The sequence below is a fragment of the Pseudopipra pipra genome, chromosome 11 (genome assembly GCF_036250125.1).
Source record: "Pseudopipra pipra isolate bDixPip1 chromosome 11, bDixPip1.hap1, whole genome shotgun sequence".
Lineage (NCBI taxonomy): Eukaryota > Metazoa > Chordata > Aves > Passeriformes > Pipridae > Pseudopipra > Pseudopipra pipra.
In genome coordinates this window covers 7695712-7712373 of record NC_087559.1, presented here as the reverse complement: position 1 = coordinate 7712373, position 16662 = coordinate 7695712, and the positions used below count along the sequence as shown (strand labels likewise).

At 43.5% G+C, this 16662-nt stretch overlaps 1 protein-coding gene across 14 annotated transcripts in view; it reads right to left on the bottom strand.

The window, feature by feature from the left end:
- The window catches only part of CADPS (calcium dependent secretion activator), a 211321-nt gene that overhangs the window by 92753 nt on the left and 101906 nt on the right, over window positions 1-16662 (bottom strand). For all 14 annotated transcript variants that reach the window (XM_064667325.1, XM_064667312.1, XM_064667320.1 and 11 more), the window contains exons 8-11: window positions 16068-16207; window positions 14621-14687; window positions 6467-6575; window positions 5165-5377 (exon numbers count right to left, since the gene is read on the bottom strand). In XM_064667325.1, coding sequence (XP_064523395.1) covers window positions 5165-5377; window positions 6467-6575; window positions 14621-14687; window positions 16068-16207 — 529 coding nt within the window. The remainder of the gene's footprint in view (window positions 1-5164; window positions 5378-6466; window positions 6576-14620; window positions 14688-16067; window positions 16208-16662) is intronic.

Below are 16662 nucleotides of genomic sequence, written 5' to 3'. Positions count from 1 at the left end.
GGATACATATTTGCCAGCTCTCATGACCCACTGATGCTGTTCCCTCCTAAGGAAAGCAGGCACTCACCAGATATTAGAGAAGAAGCTTTTAACACCAATAAAGGATTTGTACTGGGTGTACTTAGGACTGAACAAAGACTGAGGAGAAGCTGTCTTACAGCACAAGTTTGGGCTTTTATATTTTTCAGAGTAGGTATTCCAGTGGGAAAAGGTAAAATAGCAATCGCCTTGGCTTGTGCTTTGACAAGTATGGCTTTGATTGGTGACTGAGACCCATGCTAAAAGATTAATTTATGATAATTTGGGGGAACAGCAGCACCCCTCCATGACAAATGCATTTAGGTCTGAGTGGGCCAGCATCTCCAAATCTGGGGTGACCCAGAGAGCTGCCAGCTGCTGCTGAAATCATCCCCTAATGAGTTTATGGGAGAGGAAACTATCAAACCTCGATGACTCAGGCTTGTTTTCACAGGGCATGCGTGGAGGGGTTTTTGGGGGTCTCCTCTGGAGTCCTGCACCTTGTCTAGGTCTCTTGGGGTCTCCTGCCCTACCTTGCTACACCCTGAGGTGTCCATGGTTAGCCCCGCACTCTGGTGCGCTGCACCAAGCTAATCATCGGCACGGAGAGAAAGGATATTGTCAGAGTGCAAAATGATCTGTTTTCAGGCAGGAAGCAGTCAACTAGATGTAAATTCCATGAAACAAAAGAAGGTATTATTTACAGTTTTATTGTGATGTTAATTAATATTTACATCTTGGAATGAAAAATAGAAATGTTAATGATTGGCTTTACTAAGAGGATCACTTGATGCCAATGTGAAAGCCAGGGAGAGAAGGCAATTATGCAAACATCACATGCATCCCAATTTCAGTATGGAAACTTACATTTCAAACCTCAATTCAGGAAAATAACATGGAAAGTTTGTACTACAAAATCTAAACATGAGAAAGATTTAAGAGAAAAAAAAAAAAGCACATTGCATACGTCAGATAATCTAGCCTGATTATCTGAGCTGTGCTAGCTACAGGGAAGCACTTACCCTTGAGTCCAGCTAGAAGTTAGCAGGGTAAGAAGGAACAAACCAGAATAACATAAAGACTAGCAACAAGGCTCAGGAAAGCAGACAGGAGCCCTAACCTAGCAGCTAAATATTTGGGTTCAAGCAAAGAATGAAAAAGAAACTTAAAGAAAATCAAATCAACCAAAAAGAAAACCACTTATAGCTGAAAATTTCTTAAGCAGCTCAACAAACCTCGCTACTTATTATGGGGGAACAAATCATCACAAATTCTCAAAACAACCAACTCTTTGTATATGGTGTGATTAACAGTTATTAAATATAAACAGACATTAAAAAATTAAATACAACCACAAGTGATACATAAAACAAGTACGGACCAATCTTTCATGTTAAAAAGAAAAGGGTTTTGGAAAAAAAAGAACGTTGAGCATGTTTGGGAATTTTGTTTGATGCATCACTAACACAGAACAAACAAAGACTGGCGCTTTCAGACAAGTGACCACTTTTATGAAGCTTAAATATTGCCAAAAGGTGTAATATGTATTGGCAGCATTATTGACTATAATACTGTGCATGGTTTCAACAGTAAACAAGAACAGTTTGGGTTTTTTTCTTTTATAATGCGAACACTGGAGAAAAGCACAGCTTTGCATGAATGGAGTTTTTCTTTGAAATTGTAGCAAAACAAAAAAAAGCAAAACTTTTCACTCTAACAGGTATTGTTCACCCACATAAAAGGAATTGTAGAGTCATACAAAAATTAATGAATAGCAGGATCTATTTTTTTTTTCAGTACTTGATTAGCAAATAAAATAAACTCCACCCTGGTTCGGAGCTGTCTGATTGCTTCCAACTCAAGTGCTGCCATCAAACTGTGGATGAGAATTTGAGTGCTGTTCTATCTTTGTATCTACTAACTCAAAAGAGGGGGGAACCAAGTGAATTCACTATTTCTCCCAAGTTTCCCAAAGAGCAAGATATGTCCTTCCCAAGTTTCTGTGTGACAGACAGCTCCATGCCAGGCGTGGAGGGCTGGATTTTCTCTGCGTGTGCATGCATGCGCATGAGCCGTCTTGGACTGCTACGACATGAAAGCTGTAACAACAGTTACTCGTCAAATGGCTTAACATTTACTTCTTTGCACATCCTCATTCACCATAGCCTCTAATAAGCACAAAAAAAAAATGACAGGTATAAAGATAAATGTACAAGAATAAAATGTTTCGCAAAAGTCCTTACCTTTCTGCAGGCAAAAAAAAAAAAAAAAAAAAAAAAGAAAAACAAACCCCAAACCAAAACACCCAAGCCAAAAAAACCCAATAACAAACCAAGACCCTTTTAAAAATGCAATACTTGATATGTTTGAATTTCAAGACTGAAGGAGCTGAGATATGTATTTGTGCATTTAAGAGTCCCGACAAGCCATCATAGCATGCATGGCTCACTCCTGCTTTGGATTATTTAACTGCTGCACCCAATGACTTTTGCAATGAGCATTGCCACGTACAGACATTGAAATATGAAAAATGAGCAGCCTTTGCTGTTGAGATGAAGGTGTACTATGGCATGTTGCCCTACTCCTCTTGTAGGATGTGCACAAAAACCTGTCAGAGGAATCTAGATTCAAAGGAGGAGGAGGAAGAAGGAAGACCAAGGTCAAAACACACTAGCCCAGAGGATGCTGAGGCAGCAAGTCATCATCAAACTGATGGACTGATGAGCAGACCAGTTTCTCTCTTCCAGGCTTTAGCACAACACAACCAAGAGGGTTTCCCAGTGCTTGCCGCAAAAAGGGGAGCCTGAAGCCGCCCAGCTTCTCGAAAAATACATTGTGGGTGGAAAGAGGGTGGTGGTGTTATAAAAAGCAAAATGATCCAGATTTGGGGCTGGCATTAGCATGAGAACAAGTGAGAGAAACTGAGGTCAGATCCTGACCCCCTAGGATGCCCTAGAGGAACCAGGGAGTGAAATATTGGCTGTTTTCACCAGAAGCAAGGATGAGGGATCCCTGCCTCCTGGCAGGCGAGTGAGATGGAAAAACAAGGTCAAACCTGTGGCATTTCTCTAGCTCTGAGCACAGTCAGGCTGATAGAGTCTGCAGGACTATGAGCAGCACAAGGCTCTGATGGATGTGCTGGGCTGTGGGCTGTGGGCTGCAGAGAGGACTCCTGGGCTCAGCTACTGACCTCCCTGCTTCCTTTCAAGGGCTAGGACAAGCAAGATGCCCCTTCTCCACCCCAGGTACTCTTAAGCAGAGGGGTTCAGCTCTCCCATGCACACAGCGCTTGGCTGTGCATGGAGACATCACACTCAAATGTCCACAGCCCTGGGCATTCCCTTTTCCTCCTCAAATTCCTGGCAGATTTTGCTACAGCTACTACGATGTGTTTGGGAACACAAGCCTTACCTTTGCCCACCAACATATTGGTGCAACAAAGTGAAAACTCTGTAAACATCAGGAATCTACCCAGCAGAAAAAACTCTCCAGGTCTGATGTCTGCAGGGATGGGAAACGACTGAAGGGAAAGGTGCTTCCCTAGTTTGATGTTCTCTGTTCTCATCTTACTCCACAGGAATCATGCTGGGATAAGCAGGAGTGTACCCTCTGTGCACCAACCCCACAGCTACGAGCATCCTTCAGCATCACTTGTTAGGAAAGGGAGCCACAAGCAGCATCCCTCTGCTGCTCTCCTTTGCTAGGCTTTGAAGGCTTTCAGCATGTAAAAAAGCAGCAGTAGAAGAACCCATGCCTGCTATTTCCAAGAATTCTTTGATTAAACACTGGGCAGAGGGACATAAAAATCTCTGGGATGCAGTCTCAGGTCAGCACAACTCAACCAGGCTAGAGGCTAATTACAGCCAGTAAATGTCCCACTTACAAGAGGTCAATTCCTACCTCCCATTTTGACTTTCTGAGAGGTGCTCTTCCTTCCCAACCCCAGTTCTTTACACCTTGCACTCCCAAAGTCAGTGACCTGACTGGGATGAGGAGGATGAGGGCCACTGAAATTGAAACACTCACTGCAGGTTTACCGCGCTGCATCACACTACATCTCACTCACAGCAGCAGCAATGCAAGACAGAAGGGAGGCCAAAATATGCAGGCATGTGGAGAGTACAAAAAATTAAAAAGCATCAAGCAGAGGTTTTCTGCTGTAACATTGGTTGTATAGCTGTATGTCTTGCACTATTGTTTTCTATAAACACCAACATGAAAAAGTCAAATATAAAAGACAAATATAAATGCTATTGACAAGCAAAGGGCAGATTTTCTGAGTTCCTCGTAACAATATACTCCATAACTGCTTTAGAAAGACTATTTTAAAATGTTAAAATCTGCTTTAATTAGGAGAATTCTTTAAGACTTACCACTTTTCCTTACTTATATTTAATGATATAATTCTTAATTTTTGCTGAAGCTAACAAGAACTGCTGTATGTTACATAACAAAGGGGCTGCAGACATGTGATTGAGACCTTCAAGAAAAATGAGTGAGGAGGCATTTGTGTGGTTTATAATCAAATTACATTTGCAAGACAAAAGAAATTGCTCTAAATTTCAAATGAAGCAAACTGGGTATAACTGCACAGGACATGCAGCATAGCTACGACTTAAAAGATGATTGCTCTAAATTCACATCTAACTGGCCTGCAAAGCAACCTGTTAAAAATACCATATGTTTTCCTACAGTTGAATATTCAACAGGAGACCTCTTTTTGTGTGTGCATTTCATACTTGCAAGATTTGCACCTGTAGTTCTGGGCACGTGATGCATTTGATAGACAGCTAATGGCACTAATGAATCACTCTGATCTGGGTGTGCAGTTTATTGTGTGGGGGTAAGACGCGTGTCTGTGAAAAGCAAGCTGGGTCTCAGGCTCTCAGATCCCAGTCTCTCTCCTCCATCAAGTATTGCACTTTAAAATACCCATTGACAAGTTCCCCAAGGAATATTGTTTCTTGGGTTTGGTTGTGCTAAACACACAGGTTAACTGCTTCTGGATCTACTGATGTAAAAAGCAGCTTAATGATAATGAAAAAACATTTCATTTTGAAATCAGAAACATGTGCGCGAATATTGATCAGTGCAGAAAATCTTTCCATCAAAGACTTCTGCTTTCTAGGAGAACTTATTTACTTACAAAATTGAGAGATTGGGGCATCTATCTGGGGTACATTTCCTCCTTTAGCATTTAGCTTTTGCACTTGGGTAGGCGGTACAGGTTTGTGAGACTGGCCGGTGGCTCGGTACATGGCTTGGACCCACAGGATACGGTCCTGTTCATCGTCACTTGCAAAAATCACTGTGTCTCCTTCCTTCACAGCGTTGAAGAACGTTCTGCCGCCATCCAAACCTGGCAGGAAAGGAAGTGACAATGCAGTTTCACAGACTTTGAGGCCAGATAGGGGATCTCCCCAGCTGCCCACCCCACCACTGCTTGGGTGTCACCTCAGCCAGCTCCATGCTGCTCCCAGCTCAGTCCCCTCCCCTGCATCAAACTCACCTGAAAGACAGCCCACCATCCTGCACTCCGATTACTAAAACATGCCCTGACACTCTTGGATTAATTGCTTCTCTCACCTACAGATCCATCTGTGCAGGTCCCATGTGAGTTGCAGCACTGGAGCCCAATTAAAAATGGGTTTTGAAGGGATGTGGTGGGAGGTTCCCCATTAGACCGAATGCATCAGTGCTTTCAGTGCACAAAAGGTGCTTGGATGATGCCCTTATTTCTGCCTTTTCCCTGATTTGGCACACATCTTCCCATCTCCATAACATGACCGTTAACCTGGAATAAAGGTCTTGACAACCAACCTACCGTGCCTTTCTTCGTCTCCTCTGGGGATACCCTTATCCAGGGCATGGGGAGAATCACCACACTCATTGTGTTGCCCCGCTGAAATAAAAGTCTACTTGGACCCTCTTCCACTTGGAGAAGGGTCTCACCATTCAACAGGTATCTCCAAGTACCAGCCCTTTTTGTCCCTGCCCCTTCCACATGCTGATATCCATCAGAGAGAGAATGGGGCAAGTAAAACTGCTGGCTTGGTCCCATAAATATTTTCTACAATAAAGACAGGCACAGCTGTTAATCTTTAATTTAGGGAATATAAACTGAAGGCACAGGTTAGAATCACTACTCAGTTTGAGCATTCAGTTCACAATCAAATTTCATTGGGATTTACACGTTTAATTCACTTAGGCTCCCCAGAAGAGACGAGTCTTTCTCTCCTCTGGTGCAACTCTTAGCACAGTTCCTTGGATCTATTTATAGTAAAGTCATGCATAGCTAATGATCAGTATAAACACAAACATATTTAGAATAATGCTGATCACAGTTCAGCTGCAGGCAGGGAGAGAGAGAGAGAAGACTCCTGTTGGGGAGCTGCACGTGTGGTGAGCCAAGCACCCGCGGGCGCAGAGGGACCCGTCAGCCCCGTACCTGGCTGTGGGTCCGTGTAGTCCACAGTGTATCCGTCGAGCTGCAGCAGCTCTTGAGGTTCAGCTTTTTTCTCCCGGTAGCTGCACATAGCAAATGTATATTGGCTAACCTGAAGGAAATCACAAAGCTAAGATGGCACCGTGTGGTCAGCACAAGGCAATCCAAAGCGCTTACAAACGCTGCGCGCTGACAGCACGTTTGCAGGGGCTGGGGGTGGTGGGGTAATTTTGACGGTCATTGTCCATATGAGACAGACTAAACTTTTTACCAGGCTTCTGCAAATACCTCTCTTTACACACCCTGCTGCGGCAGGCATCTAATTCTCCACATCAGTACATACAGCGGTTTAATTTCCTCCAAAAGAGGAAGCTCCACGGTTTATAACCCTCTATCATTCATCCCCAGACAAGTGCAAGAGTGACACCCTGTCACAAACAATGTGAGCTAAATTGCTAGGTGCCAGTCATATTAAAGCAATCTTAAGATCCCACTGATCTCGGCAGTTGTTGTCATCAGTGCTGTAAATGGCAGCTCTCACTCCTCTGAGGTACCATCTGCATGACACGATACATTCAATGTCAGGCTCTTGACGGAAGCCGACTCAGCTGCGGGGGCTCTGCCAGGCTCCCGAATCGCCTTTAGGAGCCCATCAGGCCGCATCAAGACCCCGTGTGTACTCGGCTGCTGCGATCTGGATGGTCGGCGAGAGGCTCGTCCAGGGAGGAGGAGAGGAGAGGATTCTCCGTGCCCCAGGCTAGGAACTCACGGGGAAATTTACTGTCAAATGATTTCAAATGACTTTGTTAAGGTTGTGTCACATCCTGGATGCCTGACGTAATTTTATTCGTCTGGACATTTTCTTGACCTCTGGAGGAAACTTTTAAACTCTAGTGGGTGGCAAAGAGTCGTGCTCGTCATTTTTTGGAAGTTGGGAGACATCCTGAAAGGTGGGAGCATGGCTGGGCTGAGGGTTTTGCCCTCTAACTCCAACCAAATCTTTCGGCTACAAAGACACATGCAGCCCTTATTTTGGTGACATCTATCACTAATAAAATGTAATTTATCTAAGTCGGGAGACCCATCTACTGGCACAGAGTCTCCCAGCCGCCACTCGGTTTACTGCTGCCCTCTATGGGTTTCTGCTCACTGCCAGCCTGCTCCAGCAGCCCTTGCCTGCACCGTGCCTTCCTCCAGGAACAGCTCCAAGAGCCACCTAAGAATAAACCCTATCATTAACACATTTGTGGGAGTAAGCCTAAAAGTGATGCTTTAAGCATCTTGCATCCTCCTTAAAACTACCAGCACTGACGAAAGATTGACAAGTAACAGACCAATAGCAGGAGCACACCAGTGCATATTCCATGCTCTGAACTTTGCATGCCTACCATCGTACCGGCAACACAAAAATTAAAAAGATTAACAAGAAGAAATCTAAAAATAACCCAGTGCCCCACAGCACAACATTCAGACTCCTGCAGTGTTCATTCAGTTGTACTTGCAGTATACTGCTGCCATCTCCTGGAGAAACTTTGGAACGTACTTGATTAATGAGAAACTCCTGGAGATCTCATCTGAGAGGTAAGGATTTGATTTCCCTGCGTTAGACAGCCAGAACTTCAGAGACTGCATGATAATTCAATTCCTGAAATAAGTGCTAATTACACTGACGTTGATTGAAAACATTAATGCCACTAATGTTTTTTTTTTGCTTCCCCTCTACGCTCTACAGCAACAGGTAAAATTCATTCAGTAGTTCAGCTGCCGCTTCTCCGACCCTGAACACAAGGTCTGAACTTCAGGCTCTTCTTCATATAAAAGTAATTCCTCTCCTATTTGGACCCAGAAAATACTCTTCATCCCCATCAAATAGCCAACCATACCAACACAGCAGTAATGCTCAGAGCTTGTACTTCTCATGTTAAAGGTCATAAAAGGCAGATGTAGACTGTAGGCTCTGGTGGAGCCATCCTGGGACAGAGGTCTCTCCTGTTAGCATGCACATGATTTCCTTTAAAGAAGATGCCCTACGCTGTTAGTAGAAGAGACCTCTAAGACAAACCTTCAAGTTGGTCTATAACATGTTGTAAGCCAGGGCTCAGCTGGGTTCACCTCATATTTCTTTCTCTACTCACACAGCTCAAGGGTAAAGCCCAAGCTCAGGAATGCTGTAGAGCCTGCTGGCACGAGCAGGCTAGGATCAGGCTGGAAGGAGGACACGGCTATCGATGGCCTCTGAAAGAGGTGCCAGCTATGCCAAGCAGAGTGCCTGCATCTCAACAACTCAAGATACTGACTTCAAGGACTGGCTAACCAGCCTGTGTGCCCTATCCTGCTGCCCAAAGCATTTATTGCTTGAGGTCAGAGAGAAGCTGGTGCCATGGCTACTGGTGCAACGTGGCTCCTTCCATTTACAAACAGTGGTAAAGCAAAACCCAAGAAAATGAGATTCTAGAAGACTTGGTATGTCATGGTTATGCTTCACTGCTGAACAGCACTGTAGGGTCAAGTGGAGATTGCAGTTGCCTTTCATCAGTCCTCTAAAATGTTGTGCTTTACAGAGCCTCCTTTATGTAGAAGCTCAGAAGTGGCCAGACAAGTGAAACAGTTAATAGCACAAATTAATCTTACAGCCTGCTGAGTTCACACTGAACCATAGCTGAGTATGAGAGCGAGCGAGCAGATGGGACGGGCAAGATGAATGGTTTGAGTAATTGGAAAAAACACAGATACAGAGAGGAAACTGAAGGAAGACAGAGGAAAAATCTCTGCCCAGTGAGGGACAAACTCTCAAAGCAGCTGGGATTTCATCCAGGGACTCGATGAGGGCCAGAAAAGGAGCATCTAAGGAAGCTGAACTGAGAGAAACTAAAAGAAGGGAACTAATCCAAGGCAGTCCTGGCTGGTTCATTACAAAAGAGGGAAAATGCTTTGAGAAATAATTTGAGACAAAAGAACATAAGGAAAAGGAAGTGGGGGAAAAGAGAAAAAGACAAAGAAATTCAGGAAAGGGGAAGAAGACAGCGGGAGACAAATGCCAAAGTTCAGTATTCCCAGGCTGCTAAATTAAATCTGACTTTCTTGGCACTTGACCATATTCTGTCACCAGCTATATAATCCAACTGATTAATAAATACAGTAGATATGCATTAACCAGTCCTGACTTCGTCCTTGTTTCTCCAGCAGAGACTCCTGCTCTAGCAAGCACTGCTTTCCCCAGGATCCTGCTCAAACCTGTTAATTGTCATGCCTCACACTCTGAGCTCAGTCATTCGCCTCCCCCTTTCTCACTGTTGACACAACGGCACCCTATTTGGGTTAAATTCTTAAATGGACCTTTCCTAGATTAACAGCATGCATTTTGTCCCAAGGGAGAGAAACCGTGCGAAGATACTGCCAGCTGTAATACAGCTTTACACTTTGATGGCAGACTCTTGTCCTCTGGTTGCAGCCGTATGTTGCCTCCCGAGCCCTTTCCTGACACAAATGAGCAGAGGAAATGATCCAGCTTAAAGAAAAAAAAAAAGTGAAAACAACACAGATTTCACATCTCAGCACATCCATTCAGCTCTAAAAAATTGCACATAGCAGTTGTCTCAACTTCTTTCTTCAAGCAGGAGGTGTGTGTGCTCTTCCGGGGTAGGGCTGCGTGGTGGGAAAGTGTCCCACATGAGCATGGATGGGATGTGCAGGACCTATCACAGGCAGATGTAACAGGCTGTGGCATCTGTTTAACCAGCAGTTTCCAGACATTTTGTATGTATCATCATACTCAAGACTTCTCAAGAATCACCACCTATGCCTAGTTTTCAGCAAGGGTCTAACAGAAAACATGATTTAATATGATTATGGGGACCAGCCAATGGGTCATTTACCTTGGCTTGAGGACCACAGTCTAAGACTGCTGGTGTGCAACACTGCAATTCTGCTGAATTATTTTCAAATTCTGGTGGTTATTCAGAGTTACCGAACACTTACTTCATTTCAATTTATCCCGAGTCAGCTGAGTTTTGCTAAAAGCATGAACTGTCACTGTTAGTCTAAATTATACTGAGTTTAGGGAGTCTGTCACTAGAACAATAGATCCAGGCATAGACACTGCAACTGGTTTTAATCTGCAGAGAGTTGATCTGGTTCCAACAACATTCTGCAAACACCATCAGACACAATCAGCTGAAAACTGCTTCAAGCTACACAGCAGACATGTCATCCAGGTACCATGGAGTGTTACTTCCCATATGCTGCCAGAGCACAGAAATGGGGTTATGACAAGAGAAGAACAGATTCAGTCTGAAATCTCAGTGTAATTAATTCACTTGCCCTTAAGAATCATTATAAGAAATTTCTATCGCAAAGCCAGCAAACCCACCAGAACCAGCCATGGTGTTGTTGCCAGTACAGCACGTTAGACCTTGCAAAGAATTAATATAAGCTCTGTCAGTTATCAAAAATCCCAGCCTTTGCATGATCAAGGGTCTAACTGGCAAACTGGCTGAAATTTGTATGCTGTGCTCAGGCAGCTGATACAGCAACTTAGGGAACACTTAAAACATCCGCAGTGGATGTACATTTTCTTTCCTAACCAGTCATGGAGAACTTTGCCCTAAATAGCTCCACTGCTTTTGCTTACCACTGCCACTGGCATTACGGTTGCCTTTACGAAGCATTTTCCTCACTTGTGATGCTGCCGACCATTTCCATCCAAGCTCAGGGCCATATTCTGCCATCACTTTCACACTGCATATCTCAGGATTTAAAATTAGGCAAGTAACGAGTCTCTGCCATGTAATTTACATCTAATCAGTATTCTGCTCTTCTGCTGCTCATCTCGAAGGGTGTCTACGAGAAGGGTGGGCAGCATGCAGAGAGGACTGCGATTCATTTGGAAGAGAAAACTAACCCCTCTTAATGCATGGATTCGTGCTGGAGGAGCACACACACCAGCTCTGCCAACCATGTCATGCTGTAAACCTTCCCCGAGGGGTTGAGCCAAGTCCACCCAGCAAGGCAGGTGCTGGAGAGGTGAGGCTCAGGTCTAGAAATGGCACAAAGGAACTGCTCACACCCACTATACCCAAACAAATCACTCCACTCCTGTATAACCCTTGCAGTTGCACAGACACAGAAGGTGCGAGGGATTATTCCACCCAAATTACAAGGCACTTATTGCTCCTTTCCCCTTCTCCCCAGGGCTTACACAAGCCAAGTAGCAGTGGAAGCGCTCCCAGCAGAGCTCCTTTTCCTCCATACGCGCGCAAAGCCTCTGTTCATGCCGGCGAGGCACCGCTGACACAAAAGAGACAAACTGCCATCAACACCTTCCTCCCTGGTGCCGCCCATGCAGTTTGGCACCTTTGTGCCTTGTTTAAATGGTTATGAAGAGTTTAAGTATTTATTACCACAAATTTCCTAACTGCTGGTACCAAAAGGCAGAGTGGTACCACCCAATAGCACTGAAGGTATCGAGGCTGTGTCCATTTGAAATGGGGAGAGAGGGGCAGGAGAGGGCACAAGATCAGGAGGAGGAGGAGGTTACTCTGCAAAGCAAGCAGAGAGGAGACAGGGCTGCAATAGAAGATGCTACAGGTAAAGGACAGAGACAAGGGATCAGAAATAAAATATTCAGTTATTCATCCAAATGTACAGCCTTGACCTCCTGGCACTGTCATGGACTGACCAGACCATTATACCCCAAAGGGACTTTATGCTTTGGACTCCATGTCTCAGCTCTGCTGCAGGCAGGAGCCCGGTGTGGATGAGCGAGCTCCTGAAAGAGGGGCTGCTCCTTGTCCATTCTCTACATAACAGAGCCAGCTCACCTTCCTGTGGGGGTTATTTTCTGTCTGTGGTTTAGCAGAGTTCAGAGCATCCTGGACATCAACACCTTTACTGCCAATCCCTGCTCGTATCAGCACCCATCCTTTGCATTGCATGAAAAGCAAATGACAAACATACGGACAGCAAAGTATTTTTATTCCATCTTTATTGCCTGCTGACATGTTCAATATGCTCAAACTACATCTGAGGGACTGCATAGAGAGTGTTTCTTGTTTATATTTGATGTACGGCAGAACACTTTACATTGCACCAAATGTTGAGCAAACGGTAACATAACAGAGAAGCTGCAGTGGCAGCTGGAATTTCTGAGGTGGGCTAGAGAGACTCTCTGGGGGCAAAAGTCTGCTCATCTTATTCAAATGAATTGCTTTTCTGGCCAAATTCTGCTCTGATATGCCAACTGACGAATACAGACCTAGTAACATGAGAAAACATGGAATAACTCTGAGAGCTTCGATTCCACAGCAAGCTGAAGAATATGTAGCAGCTGAAAACTAGAGAAGCAAATGCAACCACACTGAATGGCCAGAAGAAAGGCTCCTTAAGAGAGACAAGGGAATCCACATCCAAACCTGCAAACCCTTGCACAGAAGAGTATCAACAGATTTACTTATGGGAGAAACCGTGTCAGGAAAGATGATTCTCTGCTTTGGAGAATCCTTGTTCACAGAAAAAAAAAATAATTGAGAACTTGATCTAAAAGGACTGAATTGTCTTTCAGGGAAAAGCAATACCGGTTGCTCTACAGGTAATCACAGACTGCCACAGCACTTCTAACTTCATTTCAGAACATAATAAAGGAAACATACAGAGAAAAGCAATCCTTCAATCTCTGCCAAAGAACAGGGTCAGTGCATAATGTTCCCAAAAGGAAAGAGGGATGAAGGCATCTCCTGTGGCTGCTCTACACTAACTTGCCCATCTCTGTGGCCATTTTGACCCCATGTGGAGTCCAAAACGAGCACTTAACCTGTCCCTGCTGATCACATTTGTTTATTGGACTAGGTACTCAACAGGTCTCTCCAAATAGCCTCCTACTTATTTGGGTCATACACATCATAAATCCCCTTTACTTCCCAAGGATGGGTTTTCTTATCTGCCCCACAATTTAGTGCTATGGAAGCCAGCAGTGATGGACAAATGGGGAATGAATGCAATTAAGTTTCCTACTGAAACAGCTGAACTTGGAGCAATAATTAACACAAACCAAACTAGTCAGTTTACAGTAGGTGATTTAGGACCAGAGAAGCCAGCTGTGTAAGGTGAAGATGGACTGCCTGGACTCCTGCCATTACCAGCACAGGACAGCCAGCACACAAGCATGCTCCATGCCACCTGTGGAGCTGGGTGCACCTGGTTTACACCATCTCTGTTCTTACAAAGACGTGAAATCCCTGCTCCTCTGCAGCAGACCTGCCATCTGCTTCAGTAGCAGCAGGATTTCACCCTTTGACTTGATCACTTTAGGTCTGTGCTGGCACAAGATCTCAGTTGGATCCCATGTTATTTCATCAGAGCATTTCTGTGTTGCTTTCATACAGGACTCTGTACAAAGCTTTTATATCTCACAGTTGGAGACAACATAGCCTGAGAGTCTAGAGAGAATGAAGAGAGAGATGGACCCAAGAGGACTCTGTGGCTTTCTCAGGTTGGTGTGAGATGGATCACTCACACTGGGGCCACACGCAGTGGTTTCAGCTGCCACTGGAAGGTGAGGGAAGATCTAACACACAAAGTATTGATCAGATATTTTTAGGTCACAAAGGACATCTATCTGTTTCCTTGAAATTCTTAATCATGGTCAAATACACACGTCTACTGAAACTGGGGGGGCAGAAAGTGAAAGAAAGAAAAAAAGGGAAAAGGAAGACACTGCAAAATGATCGATGAGAGCTATAAACAATGAGAAGCAATAATGAATGTGAAGGCAAGATAAACAGCAAGAACAATATGCTGACTGATGTAGCCAGTGATGAAACTTCTGTAGATTTGAGTGGGCTCCAAATTTAACCTGGAGGCTCAGAAAAGAGCATCTACACCCAAGAACCTCCAGCCAAGACAGACTGAGCTTCCTCCTCACCTCATTAATTCCTCACTAAAATTGATTCACCATTTCATCAAGCATTCAGAAGCATCTGGAAACTCAAAGCTGGGATATCCTTGAGAACATGTATATGCTTAGAAAAAAATCCATGACTTAACACACACCCTACAGAGAACCACAGCTCAGCATCAATCACAAAGCACCAAAAATCACCAGAGGAAAGACTTAAATATTTCATGTTGTGATTTAAGATCACTTCTAGTTACATCTGTTACCTGGACCAGGACAAAGAATCGTTTCTTCCATCTCTTCCAAACATTTTTACCAATGGCCCATAAATACCTAGGAGAAAAGAACAGGTGAATTCATTACACAAGTAACTATCTGTTGTTCTCTTGTTTTTCTTTACACCCAGAAAATGAAGTTATTGCATGAGCAGGAGTAATTACAAGACTCTCAAGCCCAGCAGCATTCACAAATGTGTTTATTTCTAGCCTGAACAAATATCCTGTAAAGAAAGTGACACAAAAAGCTTCTAAAGACTCAACATTACACAGTATTAATTCTCTCTTTCCCTTTGTCTTTCTCAACTTGCTCATAATTTGAAGCACTTTGATGCCAGGGTATAGATACAACATGGTGAGATGGGCAAAGACTACATTTGCAACGGAAGAATTAAGGGAGAGAAATCCCTAATGTTAATTTAAGACTTCACAAAACCATTTGGCTGAGGGGAGCTGCCAAACAGAGGGATACTTTCTACATCAAACCCACTGCTCAGGATCCCAGTATCCACTGGACTGACTAAACAGGACACTTTATTGAACAGCTGAATTCCTAGAAATTGATTGGCTACAGATTATTCAAGCAAACTGAATAATTTCTCAGCAGGAGTGAATTTACTGTTTTCTAGAAAGGAAGAATTAACTTTTTAAATTAATGTCAAAATAAGCATTTAATCTCTATGATGAAGTGGCCACTGTGACACAGACAATGGCAAAACTAGTGGCAGCACCACGCTAATAATAAACACAAGGATATTATTCAGCATTAATATGTTTTATGTATCATTAAATTACTTTTTTTCTGGCTCAAGAAATAGAAAAACACTTCATTTTGGTTATGGTAGGGGTTCCTTATACCAGAAGAGATCCAGCATACTCCTGATGAACGTTTAAGCCACAAAATTCCAAGTGATGCTGATGTGGGCACTGAGTCCTTGGCTAGTCCAAGAATAGGGTAATAATTGTCCTTTTTGGTATGGATGCTAATATCAACAGAAAGACAACCTCAGTTCTGGCAGCAAGCTGATGTTATAAACCTCAGAGTTTTAAGCAGCATTATAAAAAATCACTGCACTTGTGGTTCTGAGCAGCCAATACAAGAAAACAAAGAATAACTTAGAAAATTATATTATTCTCAGCAAGAGAGTTGGGCAGTTCACCTATTATTTCTTCACAGGGAAAAGCATAACTAGCAATTTCCTGATGAATACTGTTTAAAATTTAAACTGTTTAGCTCATTCGGATTAAAAAAGACTACGCTAAGAATATGGAAAGTGCACTAAAAAGAACTGAACTAATGCCATTTTTATATTTATCTTTCTCTTTCACCTCCTGTGAACTTGAGAAAAAGAGTTTCTCTTTCAGAATCTTAAAAAAAAGAGAAATTTCCTAATGCACAGTCAAAACAAAATGAGTTCAGAGGGAGACAAATGTTTACCCAGAGTGCTTCATGTTCTGAGGCTTATCCATTCGCACGGCAAGCTTGATCTTCAGGTCTTGATCTGGGCAGTTTTTGGAAACAGTCATTTTGTGCCACTCTGACTGCTTTGGGCTATTAGGAGTAGGATGGAGAACAACCTGTAAGAATTAAAACCAGCAATGTTAAAGAGAAAAATTATTCACAAAACGGGGTTTAATGGGGAACAGAAACACATCAGATGAGCTATTTTTGACCTAAAAGTCAGTCTGGATATGTCTATTCACATCAGTGAGGATGGACAACTTTTTACTGCTTTCTTAAAGTACATCTTATTATTTTGGAATTAGGTCATGTATTCTTTAGTTCCTCTATCAGCTCATGGAGCTGTGCAGACAGAACCTCATTATCAGCTCCTGTCATTTATGGAAAGATTGTGGTAAACGAATTTGCAACTGTCCAGGTAAATCAGTCTAGACATGATGGTGGACTGATGTGATTAGCAAAGCAGCAGCAAGTTTTTTTGCTGAGATTGCCCACTGCAATCGCCCACTTTAAGACTTGTACAACCTGGACAACCTCCCTGGCCTCCCTGATACCTCCCACGTGAGGTGTG